This window comes from Thalassophryne amazonica, chromosome 20 (assembly GCF_902500255.1).
Source record: "Thalassophryne amazonica chromosome 20, fThaAma1.1, whole genome shotgun sequence".
NCBI lineage: Eukaryota > Metazoa > Chordata > Actinopteri > Batrachoidiformes > Batrachoididae > Thalassophryne > Thalassophryne amazonica.
Genome location: NC_047122.1, coordinates 60,649,978 through 60,671,510, shown reverse-complemented (window position 1 = coordinate 60,671,510; position 21,533 = coordinate 60,649,978). Strand labels below are relative to the sequence as shown.

The window sequence follows — 21,533 nt, the reverse complement described above, 5'->3', positions numbered from 1 at the left end:
GTTCAGTGTCCTTCTGTGGCTTCAGTCTCACTGACCTGAATCTTAATAACATCTATGTAAATGCACTTTGGTTACATTGGCATACAAATATTTAAAAGTTCACAAATAAATGTGCTATTTATTATGGATTTTGACATATTGAATTCAAATATGACAATAACAACAGCTAATTGGCGACTGTTTCCATGATATACAAGGTTTTACATTTTGCGTCTACATAATTATGTTAACAGTAGACTTTTCATGAAAAATCATAAACATGGGTCTTTTTTTATGTTTCTCTGACTCTTTGTATAATATTTCACCTGTTCTCTTTTTGTAACACTTTAAAAATCAGCAAAAGGGTTATATATTAATCCTTAGTAGCACAGTAGTAGCATTTCTAAAAAATACAGCCAGTCAAAAATTTCAAACATTTTCATTCTCTGTGGCCCAAAATTAGTCAAGTTTGACGATCTTTATTTCAGAAGCATTTTGGCTGTAGACCAGTGTTATTGCTCTTATACAAAATGCAGTCCTTCAACTTATTTTATCTGCCTTCTCCCCCGCATTGGGTCAGATCCCACAGGACTAATAAGACCTACGCTTTGCCTTCTGGTGTTCTGCAGCTCCCTGCTCTTCACTTGCGAAAATGTGATGTTAAATATTGATTTCTGCATCAAAAAAAAAAAACACCAGTAGGATGAGGATTTGTTTGACTTTTTTTCTTTACAGAAAAACACTAAATAATCCTTTATTGGGGTGGGTTGGAGTTTTAGAGATGTCAAGAGAAAGAGAACAAGCTGCTGATCATCGAGGGGCAGAAATGCCATTTAGAGAATCAAAAAAGGAAAAAAGAGACAGGTGTCACCCATAAACAGACAAAGTCCTGAGCAGCCATTGAGGCTAATGTGTAGTGACGTGCACGGCGTTATCCACAGAGCGTGTCATCCATCTGGTTTATAAATAAAGTTACTGAGGAAGGAAGTTTGGCGGATCGCTGATGTAAGTAACAAGGGAGCAGTGCCCCGGTTGCTGGGATACGTTGGCTCAGGGTAAGCTGGTGCCGGAGACTGCAGCGGCGGAACGCGGTGCTCAGGAGACGCGAACGCAGAGACGCCGCCGTCTGGATTCTCTGCTCTTGTTTCCAATAACAGAAGCCCACGTGTATATTTCTGCAGGTTCAGCTCTGTTTAAATTTAGTCTGAGGAGCATGGAAGAAGTGGGGGGGGGGCATCAATAACCACTTGATCAGTTTATTTCATTATCATTAGGTCTGTTCGAGGTGTTAGAGTTGTATTTCATGTGTGGACTATATCATGATGCTGGCTGCTGTTTTCACAAAAGCTGGAAGGCAGAGGAGCGTACACACAGACATGCGCGCGCGCACACACACACACACACTGAAAATCAGCTGTCCTCTGCCCTTTCCTGTACCAAAGTGTCAGTGGGGTGCTGTTTTCCCAATGTACAGAAACACAGGATTCCAATGGGAATTCCAGGGGAGGTGATGGTTTAGTGGTTAAGGTGTTGGGCTTGAGACCAGAAGATTCCCTGTTCAAATCCCATCCTGACTGGAAAATCACTAAGGGCCTTTGGGCAAGGTCTTTTAATCCCCTAGTTGCTCCCAGTGTGTAGTGAATACCTTGTATGGCAGCAGCCTCACATCGGCGTGAATGTGAGGCATTATTGTAAAGCACTTTGAGCATCTGATGCAGATGGAAAAGCGCTATATACGAGGGCTGTCAATAAAGTAACGGTCCTTTTTATTTTTTTCAAAAACTATATGGATTTCATTCATATGTTTTTACGTCAGACATGCTTGAACCCTCGTGCGCATGCGTGAGTTTTTCCACGCCTGTCGGTGACATCATTCGCCTGTGAGCACTCCTTGTGGGAGGAGTCGTCCAGCCCCTCGTCGGAATTCCTTTGTCTGAGAAGTTGCTGAGAGACTGGCGCGTTGTTTGATCAAAATTTTTTCTAAACCTGTGAGACACATCGAAGTGGACACGGTTCGAAAAATTAAGCTGGTTTTCAGTGAAAATTTTAACGGCTGATGAGAGATTTTGAGGTGAGACTGTCGCTTTAAGGACTTTTCACGGTGCGAGACGTCGCGCAGCGCTCTCAGGCGGCGTCATCAGCCTGTTCAAGCTGAAAACCTCCACATTTCAGGCTCTATTGATCCAGGACGTCGTGAGAGAACAGAGAAGTTTCAGAAGAAGTCGGTTTCAGCATTTTATCCGGATATTCCACTGTTAAAGGAGATTTTTTTAATGAAAGACGTGCGGACGGGTCCGCGCGTCGGGACGCAGCCGACGCTACGCAGCCGACGCGACGCTCCGCCACAGGAAAAACACCTCTGTTGAAAGCCTTAAGGACAAGTTGGAACATGTCCTGCCTGTTAAACAATTGCTCATATACTCACTCCACTGAAGCCATCAAAAGCCGCCTGGATTTTACAAATGGTTATCAACACGGAGGTGTTTTTCCTGTGCCGCGCACCGCGTCTGCTGCGTCCCGACGCGCGATCCGTCCACACGTCTTTCATTAAAAAATCTCCTTTAACAGTGGAATATCCGGATAAAATGCTGAAACCGACTTCTTCTGAAACTTCTCTGTTCTCTCACGACGTCCTGGATCAATAGAGCCTGAAATGTGGAGGTTTTCAGCTTGAACAGGCTGATGACGCCGCCTGAGAGCGCTGCGCGACGTCTCGCACCGTGAAAAGTCCTTAAAGCGACAGAATCACCTCAAAATCTCTCATCAGCCGTTAAATTTTCACTGAAAACCAGCTTAATTTTTCGAACCGTGTCCACTTCGATGTGTCTCACAGGTTTAGAAAAACTTTGATCAAACAAAGCGCCAGTCTCTCAGCAACTTCTCAGACAAAGGAATTCCGACGAGGGGCTGGACGACTCCTCCCACAAGGAGTGCTCACAGGCGAATGACGTCACCGACAGGCGTGGAAAAACTCACGCATGCGCACGAGGGTTCAAGCATGTCTGACGTAAAAACATATGAATGAAATCCATATAGTTTTTGAAAAAAATAAAAAGGACCGTTACTTTATTGACAGCCCTCGTAAATGCACACACTGATTTGATTTATTTTAACTGAATTTCATGAATGACGCTGTTGATTTGTTGATGGTGAATTTTATAAAATAACAGACACTGTGTGATTGGGGAATTGGACGCCCTGACAGATGTGTCTTTGGACAGGATACTTTGTCCACATTGTCTCTGTCCAAACAGCTGTCAATGGGAAACGGTCTTGTTTGGGGAAGTAACCTGCGTAGGACTGGTGTCCCATCCTGGGGGAGTCATAGTGTCTTGTCTCCTTCATGCTGTGGAATCAGGACTGACTTTTTCTTTAATACGATGATGTAACAAACTCTGATTATGCGGAGAGTTGTTTGATTTTTTTGTTTTTGCCCCTGTTTGTTTGTTTTGGTTGTGAACAGCCTGGATCCTACAACTTTTCATATATTGTTATGAAATTTTTATTGAAGATTCATATCTTGATAGGCAAAAACTGATTAAATTTTCAAGGTCAAAGGGCAAAGTCAGGAAAAATGTTGAAAAATAGATAAATCCCTATCTTTAACATTGAATGAAAGTCCAAAAATCCATAACTCTGTCAAAAAAGATCAAATTTCTTTCATATTTGAGAACATTATGTAGGATGGTATCCTTTATCAGCTAACAAAGTTTGATCTGGATCTGATCCAGATTACAGATTTTGTGACCATTTAAATTTAACATTGCAAACCCCATTTAATGTATATTTTACATTATATCTTAATCAAACGTGCCCCAATCACTCTCATATTTGAAAGTGAGGTGCAGACTGACACTCACTATCACCTGACAAAGTTTGATCTGGATCTGATCCGGATTGTGGATTTTCTGGACATTTGAATTTAATATTGAAAAGCCCATTTGATGTACATTTTGCATTATATCTCAATCAAAAGTGCCTCATTCACTCTCATTTGTGACAATGAGGTGCAAACTGACACTCTCAATGAATAGACTAAGTTTGATGTGTATTGCAGATTAGCAGATATTTGATTTTAACATTGAAAAGCCATTTTGATCTATATTTTGTATTATATTTTAGCTTATGAAAAGACACTTCTAACAGGACTTTGAAAGTTTCTTCAGAGGTAAAAATTTATGGAATTGGAAACTAGTGTTGGCAGAGGTTTGCGCTCTGGCTGTGGTGCTCTAGTTTTTTTTGTTTTTTCCTGGTAGATAGGACAACAAAAAAAAAACCTCAAACATTGCACCTGATTATTTTTCTGTAAAAACAGAGGGGCAAATATAAATAATTCAAGGAGATTCACGCGACTGTGCAAATGTGTTTGGCATCAATTAAAGCATGTGGGGAGGGAAGAAAAAAGAAACCTTATTCTTCCAGACGCAGTTGTCAAAAAGTTGTCTGCGGCATCTTTGTGCTTTCTTGCTGCTGTCTCATCTCGCCGTGACGAGAATGTGTGTCAGTGGGACGCACCGTTGATCGGAGTGGAAACGAAGTGCTCAGAGCTAAAAGTCGCTCTCTGAAAATGCCCATTCAGACCAGTGCAGCTGTTCCACTATAAATGCCATTTGCATGAAGCTTTGAGGGATGAACATGTTCACCTACTTTTGCAGGTGTGTGTGTGTGTGTGTGTGTGTGTGTGTGTGTGTGTGTGTGTGTGTGTGTGTGTGTGTGTGTGTGAGACTGAGCGTGCTGCAGGCGGCGGTGCAGCGCCTCATCCTTGGTTACACAGTTGTGTCCTTAAGCTTGTGCATATTTATGGAAATGGCTCTGATCAGATATGATTCATGCTTCATTTTGAACTGGTGGGGGGGCAGCCTGTTGTTTTTTAATCTAGGTCACTGAGCAGCAAAGACTGCTCCGTTTATCCTCTCTGTCTGATTTCATTTGTGACCATCTGAAGTGAAATATTTTCAGGTATTATGTGCACACAGTAGGATTTGAGTTCCACTCCCCGTGTGTGTGTGTTTCTTTCTGCAGATATCTGGAGTCTGGGGGTGATTCTTTACATGCTGGTGTGTGGGCAGCCCCCCTTCCAAGAGGCTAACGACAGCGAGACGCTCACCATGATCATGGACTGTAAATACACGGTGCCCACGCAGATCTCCCACGCATGCAGAGAGTGAGTATATAAGAACGGCGGCGCGCCGTGCAGGTGCTGCATATTTCATGTTTAAAGAAGTGTGAAGACAGAGAGAGTGAGAGAGGAGCGGCCGCTCTTCTCTTCTCGTTTTCGCTCAGTGCCGCAGTCAGTTGCTCTGCTTGAGGCGCAGCGTTGCTTTCTTTAAAATCTTCTCTGTTTTTATGAGCAACACGCTGCAGAAGCAAAGGGCTGAAATGGGAATAAATGATACTGTAGAATGACAGGCGTGAACCACTCAGAGGAGAACTTTCTTTAAGAGCACATGGCTCAAAATGAAACCCATAAAATGGCCCAGAAATTTTATTCTGAAAGAATCTTAATTGGCATATAATCTATTAACGCACCAAACCTTACAGTTTTAACCACCTTAATCTGGTACTTTTAAAGCTACAGTATGTAGGATTTGGTGGCAGTTTGAGAAGCCTCATGTTTATGAGCTGATTTTGCTGGGTTTGATTCAGAGACTGAAATGAACACTTCATCTTCACAGGCAAAGCTATCACCTCCAACCTACCCCGGATCCCAGAGAACTGTTAGGGTGCCACTAAAGCTGTCTCAGGAAGAGACAGCCCCCCCCAATATGTCAGAGTATATGTGTGCCAAGTTTGGCTCTGTTCTGCAGCACAAAAAATGTCTCTCCTCTTAACTACTACTGCCACCGCTACCACTGTTACTAAAGTGCTCAATAGCCTATGTCACCCCCACCCCCACGTCACTCCCTGTATGTGGAGTGACATGTGGGGGTGGGGGTGACCATCTGATTTATGAATCAGATTTATGTGTGCTAGGTTTGGCTCTGTACTGCAGCACAAATGTGTCTCTCCCCTTAAATACTATTACTACTGCTACCACTACTACTGTTACTAAAGTGGTTAATAGCCTATGTCACCTCCACCCCATATGTCACTCCCCGTATGTCAGAGTATATGTGTGCCAAGTTTGGCTCTGTTCTGCAGAACAAATGTCTCTCCCCTGAACTACTACTACTACTACTACTACTACAACTGTTACTAAAGTGCTCAATAGTCTTTGTCACTCCCCATATGTCGGAGTATATGTGTGCCAAGTTTGGCTTTGTTCTGCAGCACAAAAATGTCTCTCTCCTTAACTACTGCTACTACTACCACTACTGCTGTTACTAAAGTGCTCAATAACTTTTGTCACCCCCATACAGTAGTGTTCAGAATAATAGTAGTGCTATTATTATTGTGAACACCCCCTTTTCTACTTTTTTTTTTTTACTAATAGCCCAATTTCATAGCCTTAAGAGTGTGCATATCATGAATGCTTGGTCTTGTTAGATTTGTGAAAATCTACTGAATCTACTGGTACCTTGTTTCCCATGTAACAATAAGAAATATACTCAAAACCTGGATTAATCTTTTTAGTCACATAGCACTACTATTATTCTGAACACTACTGTATGTCAGAACACGTGTGCCAAGTTTGGCTCTGTTCCGCAGCACAAAAATGTCTCTCTCCTTAACTCCTACTACTACTACCGCTACCACTACTACTGTTACTAAAGTGCTCAATAGCCTTTGTCACCCCCATATGTCAGAATATATGTGTGCCAAGTTTGGCTCTGTTCTGCAGCACAAAAATGTCTCTCTCCTTAACTCCTACTACTACTACTACTACTACCACCGCTACCACTACTACTGTTACTAAAGTGCTCAATAGCCTATGTCACCCCCACCCCCATATATCACTCCCTGCCCTGTCACAATCTGCCCTGGAGTGGACTCTCTCAAATTATAGGGTGGACCTGGATAATTGCCCTGTAAGCAATTTAATGAATGAATCACTTTCTACAAAAGTTTCCAAAAATGTTGGGCCTGTATCATGACACTTTGAGCCCGATCGGCATCAAGAGGCGGAGTGGAACTTCTTTATGAATCCAGAACACTGAGGACTGTCTCTGTCCAGTCTCATAGGCCTGATGCTGCAGAGGGACCCTAAGGAACGGGCGTCCCTGGAGCATATCGAGGCCCACGAGTGGCTCCAAGGAGTCGACCCCTCCCCGGCCACCAAGCTGTCCACGCCGCTGGTGTCGCATCGCAGCTTGTCGGACGAAGAGCACGGCTGCATCATCCAACGCATGGTGCTGGGGGGCATCGCGGACCGAGACAGCATAACCAAGTATGTGTGACTGCCACTGTCGCGTATAAGCAGCGCAGCTGTTTGGTGTAATCTGTAACTTAAAGTCATTCTGTATGACAGCTGAAAGTTCCATTGTCGATTGCAAGCAGATGGCCGTTAATCCTCAGCTGCTACCATGTCAGTTTAATTCACATCTGTGTCTTTGAGTTTCTCGGTCAGGCTTTGGCACTGATCCACTCATTTGTGCTCCTATGCTTTTTGCAACCATCCTCTGCAGCGCTCTGGAGTCCAATCAGTACAACAACATCACCTCTACCTACTTTCTGCTGGCTGAGAGGATGCTGAGAGAGCGGCAAGAAAAGGAACAGCACAACCAGACGCGATCACCAAGTCCCAGCAAGGCCCAGTTCAGGTATAAACATAGAAAACTGGATATTCCTCCCACCCCAGAGTTTCTGTACCATATAAAAGCCGCATCAATCTATATGTCACATTTATTTTTAGAAATGTGATGTTGCATCTTCATGTACCAAGAAGCAAAATTTATTTAATGGGTGCATTGTTTATTTAGAATGCATTGTTAACGATCAGAAGCTAACGAGTGGGGAAAAATGTAAAAGGCAAAAAAATAGTAATTATAAGAATGAAGTTTCTTTTGGCCACTAAAACTGTCATAGCTGAAGTAAATGTGCAGTATAATTAAATGTGTGTAATTTATAACGCAAAAAAGATGACAGACTTACCTGTGCTGACTTACCATTTTACCTGTTCTTCTGTCTCATACAGTTCAAACAAGAAGAGGCTTTCAGTTTGAGAGCATGATTTTTGTAAATGTTCTCATTCTCTAAGTCAAAGAATGTTCTTCTCATATGGAGCTTCTTTTGCTCCATAGTGTGAATTAGTATACAGGAGCAGCTTGTCACACATGCGGATGGCACCATCTTGTAGCCACAGATGATAATGCAGTATTTTTTTATATATGTATGTGTGTGTGTGTGTGTGTATATGTATATATATGTCTCTATATATGTCTCTTCCGAATGTAAATCACAGGACCTCCAAGACTAATTTGAACACACAAACACACACAACTTGTAGTCAGGAAAATACTGTAATTGTCAAATCTGGACTTGTTGGTTTGGTGTGACAAGGTGTGTTAAGATCAACCTAAAATCCACTAAAACATGTTGTACTATGTTATTTTTGCCATCACAGGCAGTCCTGGCCCACTAGAGTGGATGTTCATCAGGATGTTAATAACGGCTTGGGAGGACCTCCAATCTCTCATCCAGGAGGGCCCCAGTCTCCTGCCCGCAGCGCTGAGAGCCTCCACACAGGTCCCAGGCCCAAAACCGCTCTATTGGACCTCAGTCACCAGCAGGACAAAAGCACCTCATCATCCATCCAGCAGTCTGCACGGCAGAACCAGGAGAGGGCGCTCAGGCCTCTGGGGAACACCCAGCAGCCCAACCCCCTCAGGCTGTGCTCTCTGGCCCCCGCGGGGCCGCGCAAACGCCGCAGTCCCGGACTTTTTAGTGTCGAAGAACACGAGGAAGAAAATGAAGAAGAGAAATGCTTGTCCCCCTCAGCACTACCTGCTCAGGTGGTGCTCCGTTGTAAAGCCTCTTCTTCCTCATTGCCCTCGTCTGTAGAGTCTTCTGGTAATCGCCTGACGTCTCGTATGAGCGCTCCCATCCTTAACCATATCCACGAGGAAGAGAAAGAAGATGAGGGAGATGAGGAGAAGAAGGAGCTGGGTGGACTAGGTCCACCCAAACCCAGCCTTAGCCTCAATCTGAACTCTAGAATATCGTCACCATCACCGCTCACGTCCTCTCCCAAAGCTCCTGCCATAGTAACACCCATCATCACTTTGACGCCCAGTTCTGAGACGAGCGATGATGACGCAGCAACTCATAATAAAGAGAAACCAGATGGAGATACGGCAGCTGTGGGTGGACAAGGGAAAGAGAGAGAAAGAAGGTCCCACAGGAAGGAGGAGAAGGCAAAAAAGGGGGCCGAGCAGGAGAGTCCCACCACTTGTTCCAATCCGCCTGCGGGTCAAGGGAAGGGTTCAGCCAAAGCTGCCAGTGGCCTGGTGGAAAGCCTGAAGCTAATGAGCCTGTGCCTGAGCTCGCAGTTCCACAACCTGACAGGAGGAGGGGGAGGTGGCAATGGCGGTCTTGGAGGCGACGCCCAGGACCGCCCCATGTGGAGAATGTGCATGGGCGGTTCCACCGGGAGCTTGGATAAGGTCTTACTGTTGGGTGGCCCATCGCCCAGGGGGAACCTTTACCACCACCAGGCCCCACTGGGAGACCTGTTGGTGGATCCCCTGCTGGACGGCACCTGCTCAGCGACCCTGAGGTTGGGAGAGCTGGACCTGGCTCGAGAGAACCACAGGAACATGAAGAACCAGGGGCTGCAGGTGCCTCTGAGTGACAAAGCTCTGTCTGTCAACATCCACCGGAGTCCCAAAGACGGTCTGCTGTGCACCCCGAGCCCCCACAGCTGCTGCCAGGTCATCTAATGCATGGACGGACCGCGCCACGCCACGCTCCCCGTGTGGTGTGTTTGAACAGGCCGTGACAAATCTACGGGTTCATTGTTCTTTTTTTTTTTTGTATTTATTGCTGTCACATTTAACACTTTTGGTGGATGAGTGGAGGTCCATATGACAACGTTGCACATTTAGAGACATAACTGGTCTCCATGGTGACGGAGACCAAGCGCCACAACAAGTATGTGGGTATTTTGTTCCTTTGGTTTCGCTAAAGGCAGGCGCTCCCTTCTCATGTCCTCGCCGTAACATACCAACACGTGCACGACGTGCGCCTCCACATGCACTACGTGCGCCTCCACATGCACGCTCATTCTGATAAGCTGATAAAAGGAAACGTCTCATGTTACATGTTGTCTTTTGTTCCAATTTGATGCTGTTTTTTTTTTTTTTTTTTTTTTTTTTTACGGTCATTTTTAATTCTATTTTGGAGTAATATTTTTATTAATTTGTCTTTTTATTCTGACTGAAATGTTTAATTTATGGCTGTTTTTAATCAAGAACACAGGGTGTAGTGGCACATCAGCGTGAGGGTTGCACATGGCATTTTATAGTCCGTCACTGTTTTATTTTTGTATCTTGAATAAACTCTGCACGGCAGTCTGAAAGAAATTGTTCGCCTCTGCACGAGTACATGCCAGAGTTTGTACATATGTAAATAACCTTAAGAGTACACTGTACCTGTGGTATTGATGGTAAAGTTGTATTGCAGTAGAAACATGAATATCCATCCATTTTCTTCCGCTTTAGCCGGAGTTGAGTCGCGGGGACAGCAGCTCATGCAAAGCCGCCCAGACCTCCCGATCCACACACACCTCCCCCAGCTCCTCCGGGGGAACCCCAAGGCGTTCCCAAGCCAGCCGAGAGATGTAGGCCCTCCAGCGTGTCCTGGGTCTTCCCCGGGGCCTCCTCCCAATGGGACGTGCCCGGAACACCTCTCCAGTGAGGCATCCAGGGGGCATCCGGAAAAGATGCGTGAGCCAGCTCAACTGATTCCTTTCGACGTGGAGGAGCAGCGGCTCGACTCCGAGCTCCTCCCGAAACATGAATACTCTATCCTTAATGCACACCATTACTTGTCATGTCTACAGGATGTTCCAGGTTTTGGTTGAACCCAGAGCTGTAAATGCTTTTATTGCCAGGTTGGGTGAAATTCAACAGTTGCACATATTTTCACCAAAAAAAACCCCACAGAATTAGCAGCTAAAATTAGCAGTCACTGACGTGATATAAGAGGATTTGTGCTGTTAATTAAAGGAGCTGCATCTGGCCACGCCCCCTCAGGGAGGTGGAGCAGAAGCTATGCAATGGGTGAGCAGTCTGTCTAAAAATGTCTCAATGCGTGAACATCTTACCGACTGCAGACCAACTCAGTGGGTGTGTCTCTTTTGGCCAACAGCTCTCTAGATAAGAATTTCTGTGACATGTCACGGAAGTGTAAACCAGGCTTTTTAAGGCCCAAATGTTGCTCATAGTCATTGAGATTTTATATGCACAAACAGAATTGTGGGACTTTGAGTATATTTACATGAAACTCCATATGTAATTACAAAAGGAAGATTAGAACAGTTTGGCTCCTTTTGCTGTAAGCAAACTGGGTATTATCCAGTTTACTCCAATTAAGGGTGACAGAGGGCTGGAACCTATCCAGCAGTCATGGTGTAAGGTGGATACACTCTGGACGGGTCGTCAGCCTGTCACAGGGCCACATAATACAAACAAACACATTCACACCTACGGATAATTTAAAGTTTCCAGTCCACCTAATCTGCATGTCTTTGGAATGCGGGAGGAAGCCGGAGCACCCGGAGGGAACCCACACAAACACAGGGAGAACACGCAAAACTCCACAATGAAAGACCCCAAGTAGGAATCAAACCCACAACTTTCTTGCTGTGGGGTAACAGTGCTAACCACTAAGTCATCATGCTGCCAACTGGGGATTATTATTATTATTTTTAAGATTTTTGCACAATATAACCTCTGGGTATGGAAAAACAAAACAGCCTATTGATGCTGGGTGAAACCCAAACCGAGCACATCCTGTAGCTTCCGAGGATCACGGTAGCCACTGTTGTAGCATATTCCAAAAACGAAATCAGCTAAGGGGTTTCAGCAGAAAATAACACCACCTGCTCCTTTGTCGTCTGTGTAACTGGATGTTAGAGCAGCCGTAGTGGAGAATATAACTTGAAAGTGCATGTGTTTTTGCTGTAGCAACCTTATTCTCGCCCACTGAGGTCAGTCCACCTACTGTATGTAAGTAACAATCTAAAGGTCACTTTATTGTAGCCTCACAGCAATACCAGCGACTACAAATGTACAACAGACATAGATGTGCCATTAAAAACAAAAAAAAAAGTCTGTCTTCGAGCATATTGTATATGACAGAGATCTATTAAATTAAAAAGTGTGAATGAAGTCATTTTATGGTCTGATTCTTAGCTTGTTTGGATAACGTTTTGTTTAAAGATGAAACGAGGTGTATTCATGTATTCGAGATGCTGATACTTATTCAGAGGTTCAGACAAAACCCCTGTAAGATCTGACACCACAGTGTTTTGTTTTGTTTTTTTTGTTTGTTTTTTTAAAGTGTCCTCTCTGTGTATGTCAAGGTAGACTTGTTGCCCCAAGTGGAGGAGTTCAAGTATCTCAGGGTTAACAAGCAAGCAGCTAAGTAACTGGCACGTGCCATGACCTGAAAGCTGTTGAAACACCAGTGTCACTCTCACAGACTAAGGTCAGGTGAGTTTTACATCACCATGGATTGAGAGGATTTTTTTAAAATTTATTTTCATTTTTCATAGCACCAAATCACAAGCGAGTTGCCTCAAGGCGCTTCATACAAGGAAGGTCTAACCTTACTAACCCCCTGAGCAACAGTGGTAAGGAAAAACTCCCTCTGAGGAAGAAACCTCAAGCAGACCAGACTCAAAGGGGTGACCCTCTGCTTGGGCCATGCTACAAAACATAAATTACAGAACAATTCACAGAACAATTCATGGACGAATATACAAGAAATGCTATTGGCGCACAGGACAGGAGGATCGCCAACATGACCACAACTCCCATCTCTGGATGGAGCTGCACCTTAAACAGAGAGAAAAAACAGAATCAGGCATCAGAAAGACAAGAAATACTGTATAAATTGTCAGCATTAAACAACAAGAAATACTAAGGTGATCGCCGGCCACTAGCCCTAAGCTTCACTAAAAGAACCAGAATTTAGGTAAAGTTGAGGCTGCAGCACGCTCAGTTTCCTAGTAAAATGAATTAAAAGAGTAAAAAGCATAGAACTATACTATGCCAGTATGCTACGAAAGGGAAAATAAGTGCATCTTAAGTCTGAACTTGAAAGTCTCTACAGAGTCTGACTGTTTTATTGACACAGGGAGATCATTCCGCAGAATAAGAGAAAGCTCCATGACCCGCAGACTTCTTATTCACCTTAGGGACACAAAGTAGTCCTGCACCCTGAGAACGCAAAGCCCGGGCTGGTACATAGGGTTTAATTAGGTCAGCTAGGTAGGGAGGTGCCAGTCCGTGAACAATTTTATAGACTAGTAGCAGAACCTTAAAATCTGATCTCACTGGGACAGGAAGCCGGTGAAGAGACGCCAAAATGGGTGTAATGTGGTCGAACTTTCTGCTTCCTGTCAAAAGTCTGTTGTGATATGTTGTTATGGGACTATATTACACTTACGCGGAGTAATCTATACTGTAACAGGGCCCGTGTAATAACGCTGCATGTTCTGTGTTCTACGTCAGTCAGTACCTGAGTTAAAACAACGGCAACTTTATCTCCGAGACTTCTCATCATTGTGTACCTAATGTATTCAATAACACATCATGGTGGCAGCGGAAAAAGATCGCTAACAACACCATTCAGCGGGATCAAGCTAACGCTAAGTGGCTGGTTGCAACAGTTCAAGCTCGAGACCAGAGAAACGTAAAAAAAAAAAAAATGACTTCATCTGCCAACAATGAACTGGTCCGACCCGGATCTGAGTGAGGCTATTTCACTTTTCAAACAGAAAATGTGTCTATATCTGGAGGATGAGGAGATAGAGGATGCAGCTAAGAAAGCTAGGAAGATATGCCAAAGGATTGGAGATGAAGGCCTAAAGAGACTTAACGCGAGTGGACTCAGTGAAGAGAATAAAAAGAAACCAGAGGAGTTGTGGAAGTTTTTCGAAGGTCAGTTAAAACTAAACGTGAATTTCAGAATACACAGACTTCATTTGATGCAGTACAGACAGAGGTCTGATGAAACGATTGACGACTTTGTTACCAGAGCTAGGACGCTAGCGCTGAAATGTCAGTTCACAGACGAGGAACTGAGTGAACGTCTGATTGAGCTCATAATAGCCAGTACCCCACACGACACACTGAGAAACGATCTGTACAGTAAACCCAAAGGCTACTCCTTGGCTGAAGTGCTAACTGAAGGAAGAAAATAGGAAGCGCTGTCAGCAGGCAACGAGCAGTTAAACCAGCTGGGCCTGACTACTGCAGAAAAGGTTCACGCCATACACCGAGGACGGGCATGTCAGAACTGCGGCAGAAGCCATCAACCGCGTCAGTGCCCTGCCTATAACGATGAATGCTCTGCGTGTGGCGTGAAGGGACACTGGGCGAGGTGCTGCAGGAAGAACCAACATCAACAGAAGCCAGGCTCCACTCCACAGAGAAAAAGTAAGCCCTGTCCACCACCAAACAAACATTACAACAAGCACCGGGCAGCCAGGAGAAGAGACAAGCCACACCATAGAGCCACAGTTGATTGAGTTGACTGTGAGGACCCAGAGGATGAAAACATCTACCAACAACAGTTCCATTCCATCACCATAAGCGAAAAATGCATGCACAGCATCAGCAGCAAACCACCTAGAGATGAAGCCTACACAACACTCAACGTGTGACCACCCGACGTACCTGGCCAAGGACACACACTTAGGCTGAAGATCGACACAGGGGCATCTGGGAACACTCTTCCTCTGCACACATTCATGCAGATGTACGGCAAGGACACAGCTGCATACCAACGCCTGAAGAACAACAACATGAAGCTGTCAGCATACAGTGGACACGAAATACCATACTATGGAACCATCAACATCCCATGTTAGTACAAGGACTCCAGATGGGTAAACGCCAAGTTTATGTTGTGAATGTACCAGGGCCTGTTGTCATTGGACTACCCACGAGTGAACTGCTTAACCTTGTTACCCTGCATGTGGACACTGTAAAGAGGAAGACTGATAACATTAAGGAAGACAGAGAAAAGCCAAAACACTTGAAAGTAAGCACTTGTACTGATCTCATGAGAGCATACCCCAACCAATTCGACCAAATCGGCAACTTCAAAGGAACTGCAAAACTCATCCTGAACCCTGATGCTGAACCATTTATCAACCCACCACAGAAATGCAGCATCCACATCAAAGACAAGCTCCAAGGGGAACTGAACAAGCTAGTTGCACAAGATGTCCTGAGGAAAGTAGAACACCATACAGACTGGTGCTCCAGCCTTGCATACAGCACAAAGAAAGACGGATCCCTGCGCATATGCCTTGATCCACAAAAGCTCAACGCCAGCCTGAAGAGATGCCCACACAAAATACCTACCGTGGAGGAACTGAATCCCAGATTCGCAACGCAAAGGTCTTCAGTAAGCTGGATGCAAAAGCAGGGTACTGGTCCATACATCTGGATGAAGAGTCACAAATCCTGACAACATTCCGCACCCCCTTTGGCAGATACTGCTGGAAACGTTTGCCATTGGGATTGAGTGTGTCTCAGGATCTCTTCCAGGCCAAGATGGACCAAATCCTGGAAGGACTTCAGGGCATGGCCAGCATCGCCGACGACATTGTAATCTACGGGAAGGATGAAGAGGAGCACGACAGAAACTTGACTGCGCTGATGGAGCGTGCTGCAGAGGCAGGTATGGTGTTCAACAGTGATAAGTGTGTCATCAAGCAAAACAACATTTCATTCTTTGGCAACCCGTACACAGACAGTGGCATAAAACCAGACCCTGCAAAGATCAGAGACATTCAGAAAATGCCAACACCACGAAGCAAAGATGAACTGCACAGATTCTTGGGAATGTTAACCTACCTTGCCACATACATACCAAAGTTTGCAGAGAAAGCGCACACACTCAGAAGACTGTTGAAAAATGACGCTATGTGGATATGGGAAGCTGACCACCAAAAATGCTTCGACGACTTAAAATCTGCCATCACAGAGGACGCATGTCTGAAATACTACGACGCCAGCACATCTCTGACACTGGAAGTAGACGCATCACAGAAAGGCCTTGGCATAGCACTGGTGCAGAACAACAGACCCATCACATTTGGATCAAAGACCCTGACCGACTGCCAATCCAGGTACAGCAACATTGAACATGAAATGCTTGCAGTTGTTTATGGAATGCAGAGATACCATACCTACCTGTATGGGAAGTCATTCACTGTGATTACAGACCACAAGCCACTTGTCATCCATCATCTGCTCGAAACCACTGCATGCTGCACCACCCTGACTCCAGCGTATGCTGATCAAGACTCAAGGCTACAACTACGAGGTGAAGTACCGACCTGGCGCGGAAATGGTCCTGGCAGACACCCTCAGTCGACTCCCAAACCCCGAGAACGACGGCGACATCGAGCTGGATGAACGGATAGACGGCATCGACACAGAGTTTGAAGATCCAGAGAGGCACACCATCGCCATTTTCAACTTTTCACCTGAAAAGCAAGACACTCTACGCAACCAAACTGCTGACGATCCAAAGCTCCGTGCACTGACAGAACTCATTCAGCGGGGATGGCCTGAAAACATCAAAGACTTACCCAAAGATCTACATCCATACTGGTCCTTCAGAGACGAGCTTGCCACGGAGTCAGGAGTCATCTTCAAGGGCAGACAGGTACTCATCCCCGACACCATGACTGCAGACATTCTCACACAATTACACATAGCACACCAAGGTATAGAGAAAACACGTAGACTGGCAAGAGAAAGTGTCTATTGGATTAAAATGAATGACGACATCGAAAGAGTTTGCAGGTCATGCAGCGTATGTGCTGAACACCAAGACGCCAACCCAAAACAATCTCTTAAGCCACATGAGACACCATCCAGACCATGGCAGTCTATAGCCTCTGACCTGTTCGAAACCAACAGATGCCACTACCTATTGACTGTAGACAGATACTCAAAATACCCACTTGTTGAAGAAATGCCCACTCCAGTATCCAGCCATGCAGTCACACTAAAGATGCAGTCTTACATGTCTCTGTTCAGACGACCAGGCGAAATCCTTACAGACAACGGACCACAGTACATGGGACAGACTTTCCAAGCATTTGTGAAAAGGTGGGGAATCACACATGTAACCAGCTCCCCCCACTACCCCAAAAGCAACGGGTTCATCGAAAGGCATATCAGACACATCAAAAGCATCATCAAGAGGACACAGCAGAACAAAAGTGACCTCCACATTGCCTTGCTGCAAGTCAGAGCAACACCCATCGACAGCAAGCTGCCTTCACCTGCAGAACTGCTCTTTGGGAGGCCTGTCACCACCCTACGGCCAAGCCGAGCAGAACCAGGTAAAGAGCAACACCGTCAACGCCTAGCCCACAGAGCAGCTGTGATGAAAGAACACCACGACCACAGCTGCTGCAGAAAACTACCACCACTCCAGCCTGGACAGCACGTGATGGTGTGGAGCAAGGAGAGAAGGACATGGTACCCAGCAGTCGTCCAGCAGAAGTGTAAGGCGCCAAGGAGCTACATCGTCCGGACACCCAATGGACACATACTGAGGTGTTGCAGGAGCCACCTACGCTGACCCTACAACACACACCACACAGGCACAACAACATGCTGTGAGCAGAACACACCCGGCAGTGCCACAAATGCTGGGTGAACGTCAAGAGGGTCACAGTGAACAGACAGAGACTGCACCATCCTGTGAACCTGTAAGCAAACCACCAGACCCCAACACCCCTCAGCCAGTCCGTACACGCTTCGGAAGGGCTGTGGTCAAGTCAGCGCACTTCAAGGACTATGTCCAGTAACAAGTATAATGTACTCTTGCTCACTTTCAGAGATTAAATGTTAATATGTGTTTTCTAAATTGTTTAAAAATATGTTCCTCTTGTCATTTGACAGTGATTGCCAGATGTTTACAGCCTCGACTTAATGTGTTTACAACCTTGAATTACACGGTTCACAACTTTGCATTAATATGTTTACACCAGTATTGTGAGAGATATAGTAAGCCTTAAATGATATGTGAATTGAAATGTTCAGTCTATATAAGAACAAGTAACCATAACTAAATAATACAGTGCTGATGTGAGTTTAAATGAAACATTTAATAGTAACCAGAGCTGAATTTTGTAAAATTAAATTAATGCAGTTCATGGCAATGTTTGCTACACAGCTATGCATCAGATCTTATTTTCTAGGATTGTCTCTCAAGCTAAACAAGGGGGATGTTGTGATATGTTGTTATGGGACTATATTACACTTACGCGGAGTAATCTATACTGTAATAGGGCCTTTGTAATAACACTGCATGTTCTGTGTTCTACATCAGTCAGTACCTGAGTTAAAACAACGGCAACTTTATCTCCGAGACTCCTCATCATTGTGTACCTAATATATTCAGTAACACATCAAAGTCTGGCAGGAAGCCGGCAGGAATCAATTGGAGACCCCTAATGCTAGACTGCGGTAAACCAGAAAATAGACCATTGCAGTCGTCCAATCTAGAAGAGATAAACGCATGGATCAGGGTCTCAGCATCAGCCATAGACAGGATGGGACGAATCTTCGCTATATTTCACAGGTGGAAGAAAGCAGTCCTCGTAATATTTCTAATGTGGAGGTCAAAGGACAACGTAGGATCAAAAATTACCCCAAGGTTCCTCACTTTGTTAGTGTGATGTTAACTGGTCAAATTGATGCCGATGTCTCTTGGACCAAGAATCATTTCAGTCTTATCAGAGTTTAAAAGTAGGAAGTTTCTTGACATCCAACTTCTCACTGATGCAAGGCAATCTTCTAAGGATTTTATGTGAATGAGATTACCAGCAGTTATCGGCATGTATAACAGTATCATCAACATAGCAGTGAAAGGTAATCCCAAAACGCTGCAATATGTGCCCAAGGGGTGCTATATAAAGGGAGAAAAGCAGGGGGCCTAAGACGGTCCCCTGTGGAACCTCAAATTTCATGTCACTAAGGTTAGAGGTAGTGTTACTGTACAAAACGACTGGTCAAGTATGACGTCATCCATGCAAGGGCACTCCCAGTAATCCAAAAGTGATTCTCCAGCCTATCAAGTAGAATTGGATGATCCACGTTATGCAGCACTGAGATCTAACAGCACCAGAACCATATTGGTGTCTGAATCCATTGCAGGCAGAAGATCATTCACCCCTTTAGTGAGAGTCGTCTCTGTGGAATGATATTTTCTAAAAGCAGACTGCAGTGGCTCAAAGAGATTATTCTCAGTAAGGTGGTGCACGAGCTGCCGTGACACCACTTTTTCCAGATTTTTAGAGCAAAATAATAGATTTGATATCGGCTGACAGTTTTTCAATACACTAGGGTCAAGATTAGGTTTCTTAAGTAATGGTTTAATCACTGCAGATCTGAAACATGTAGGAACAGATCCAGAAGTTACAGAAAGATTAATCATTTCCAGCACAGTCGGCCCAAGAGTGGGCCACAGGTCCTTAAACAGTTTTGCTGGTATAGGATCAAATAAACAGGTTGTGCTTTTTGTTGACGTTACAAGGTTCGTCAGCATGCCTAGAGAGATACTATCAAATTCTGTAAATCTAGATAATACCTCAATAGCAGGGTGTAGTGGCTGAGTTAAGGCATGCTGGGATATGTTTAACCTGATGTCTTCTCTTTTCTTCTCAGAGTAATCCAGGAACTCCTGTGCTGTAAAAGGAGAGCGACGGTTGTCCATGAATAAGTGTTGCCACCGTGTCGAACAAGAACTTTTGAGTTATGCTTGTTAATCAAATCAGAGTAATAGGTCCGCTTTGTAGCCAGTAATGCATGCTTATAGTCTAAGATAGCATCACGCCAAGCAAGATGGAATACTTCTAATTTTGAACTATGCCATTTCCGTTCTAGACGTCTAGCCTTATGCTTGAGGTCACGCAGGAATCCAAGAAAGAAGCTCCTGCTACGAAAATCAACATCTTTAAGCTCAATTAAGAATTGGAGCTGACCAAGGGGACAAAGACAAATCCTTCTTTATGTCAGATGCAACTCCAGATATACATGGAGAATAGGGTGCAGATGGCACCTACGCATACTGCATATACTTGTTTTCTAATCATGTAATATCTGTTTTGTTCTTTTCACAACTGTATTGTTAAAAAAATACATTTCAGCTGGTTTCTCGTGGGTTTGCACTCTGTCTGTAATCTGTCTTTTGTAATCACCCCACCTGCATCTCCTTTATTAATCACACACGTGTCTGTTTTTCAGTATGTCTGCCAGGATTTTGTTTCTGCGTAGTTTGGTAACTGACTTTGTTTTCCATCTTATGTTGCTGACTTTTCTTCTAGTTTATCTCTTGTTTGATTGTCACTGCCTGTTTCCCCCCCATGTGTTCCTGGCATTTTCCTCCGTGGGCTCATTTGTTCGGTAATAAACACCATCTCCTGCCTGCGTCTGAGGTTTTCATTGCATTATTTCACACCCAGTTATTTTTGGCCTTCAGACTTTCAGTAAACTTTTACCTTCTGTTGTTTTGTTTCCTCCATAAGGATACGATTTATCGCACATGTGACTGAGTTGGTGAGAAATATATTGTGATCTGTTGCATCATCTTATTAAATGTTTATTGTAGACACAGGCCCGGGTGTTGTGCACGTGTCTCCAGCAGCTGTGCACACGTAGCTCCTGCTTCTCCATGCTGCCTTGACAAGGACTCAGCCAGCAAGAAAACAACCCATAATTACCCCGTCCAACCACAACATCACTTCCTGCGGGTCCACAAGATGGTCTCCCTGGCTACCTAGTTGCCAGGAAACTGTTCTGGTGGGCCAGGATGATGTCTCAGAAATGGTGGGGAGGGGGAAAGTGACAGTGGGGCGGTTCTGTTGGCGATTGGGATGCTTCAAACACTAAAATAGGCACCAACTTTTTTTTTTTCTCAATTCAAACCTCACATGATTTTCTTTGCTTTGATTCCTTGGAGTATTGGAATCAAAGCTATTCCTTGCTTTGATTACAGCACTAGTTAAACTTGACAATACAGGTTTCTCACCATATCTGTTGCTCTCCAGTTACCAAATTAAGATCATCCCCCCCTTCAAAATCTCATTTTGTTCCACGGAATCTCAACTTTTATCCAGAACTCCAAAATATGGGATACATTCAGTTATTGTCACTGTAGATCTACATAACTAAAGCTCTTGGCAAAATTCTATTGTACCTACACATAAAATCACCAGTGTTAAATTAACACTGCCAGTGTCTATTCCTCACTGACTAAGGTTGGGTAGGATTACTTTGAAAGAATACATGTGGATAACATGTATGTACATACATTTGGATTACTTGTAATCTGATTACATTTCAAAGTAATCCTACCCAACCTTCTCACTGACCCAGTGTGGACCCATATAGACACTGTCAGTGTTAATTTAACAT

At 44.5% G+C, this 21,533-nt stretch overlaps 1 protein-coding gene across 1 annotated transcript in view; it reads left to right on the top strand.

Annotated features, from left to right (window-relative positions):
• Nucleotides 1-10,666, top strand: part of LOC117501573 (SNF-related serine/threonine-protein kinase-like) — a 30,093-nt gene extending 19,427 nt beyond the window's left edge. The window contains exons 5-8 of the mRNA XM_034160480.1: nucleotides 5,002-5,143; nucleotides 7,094-7,306; nucleotides 7,545-7,679; nucleotides 8,483-10,666. Of these exons, the coding sequence (XP_034016371.1) occupies nucleotides 5,002-5,143; nucleotides 7,094-7,306; nucleotides 7,545-7,679; nucleotides 8,483-9,797 (1,805 nt within the window). The 3' untranslated portion in view covers nucleotides 9,798-10,666. The remainder of the gene's footprint in view (nucleotides 1-5,001; nucleotides 5,144-7,093; nucleotides 7,307-7,544; nucleotides 7,680-8,482) is intronic.
• Nucleotides 10,667-21,533: the final 10,867 nt, after the last annotated feature.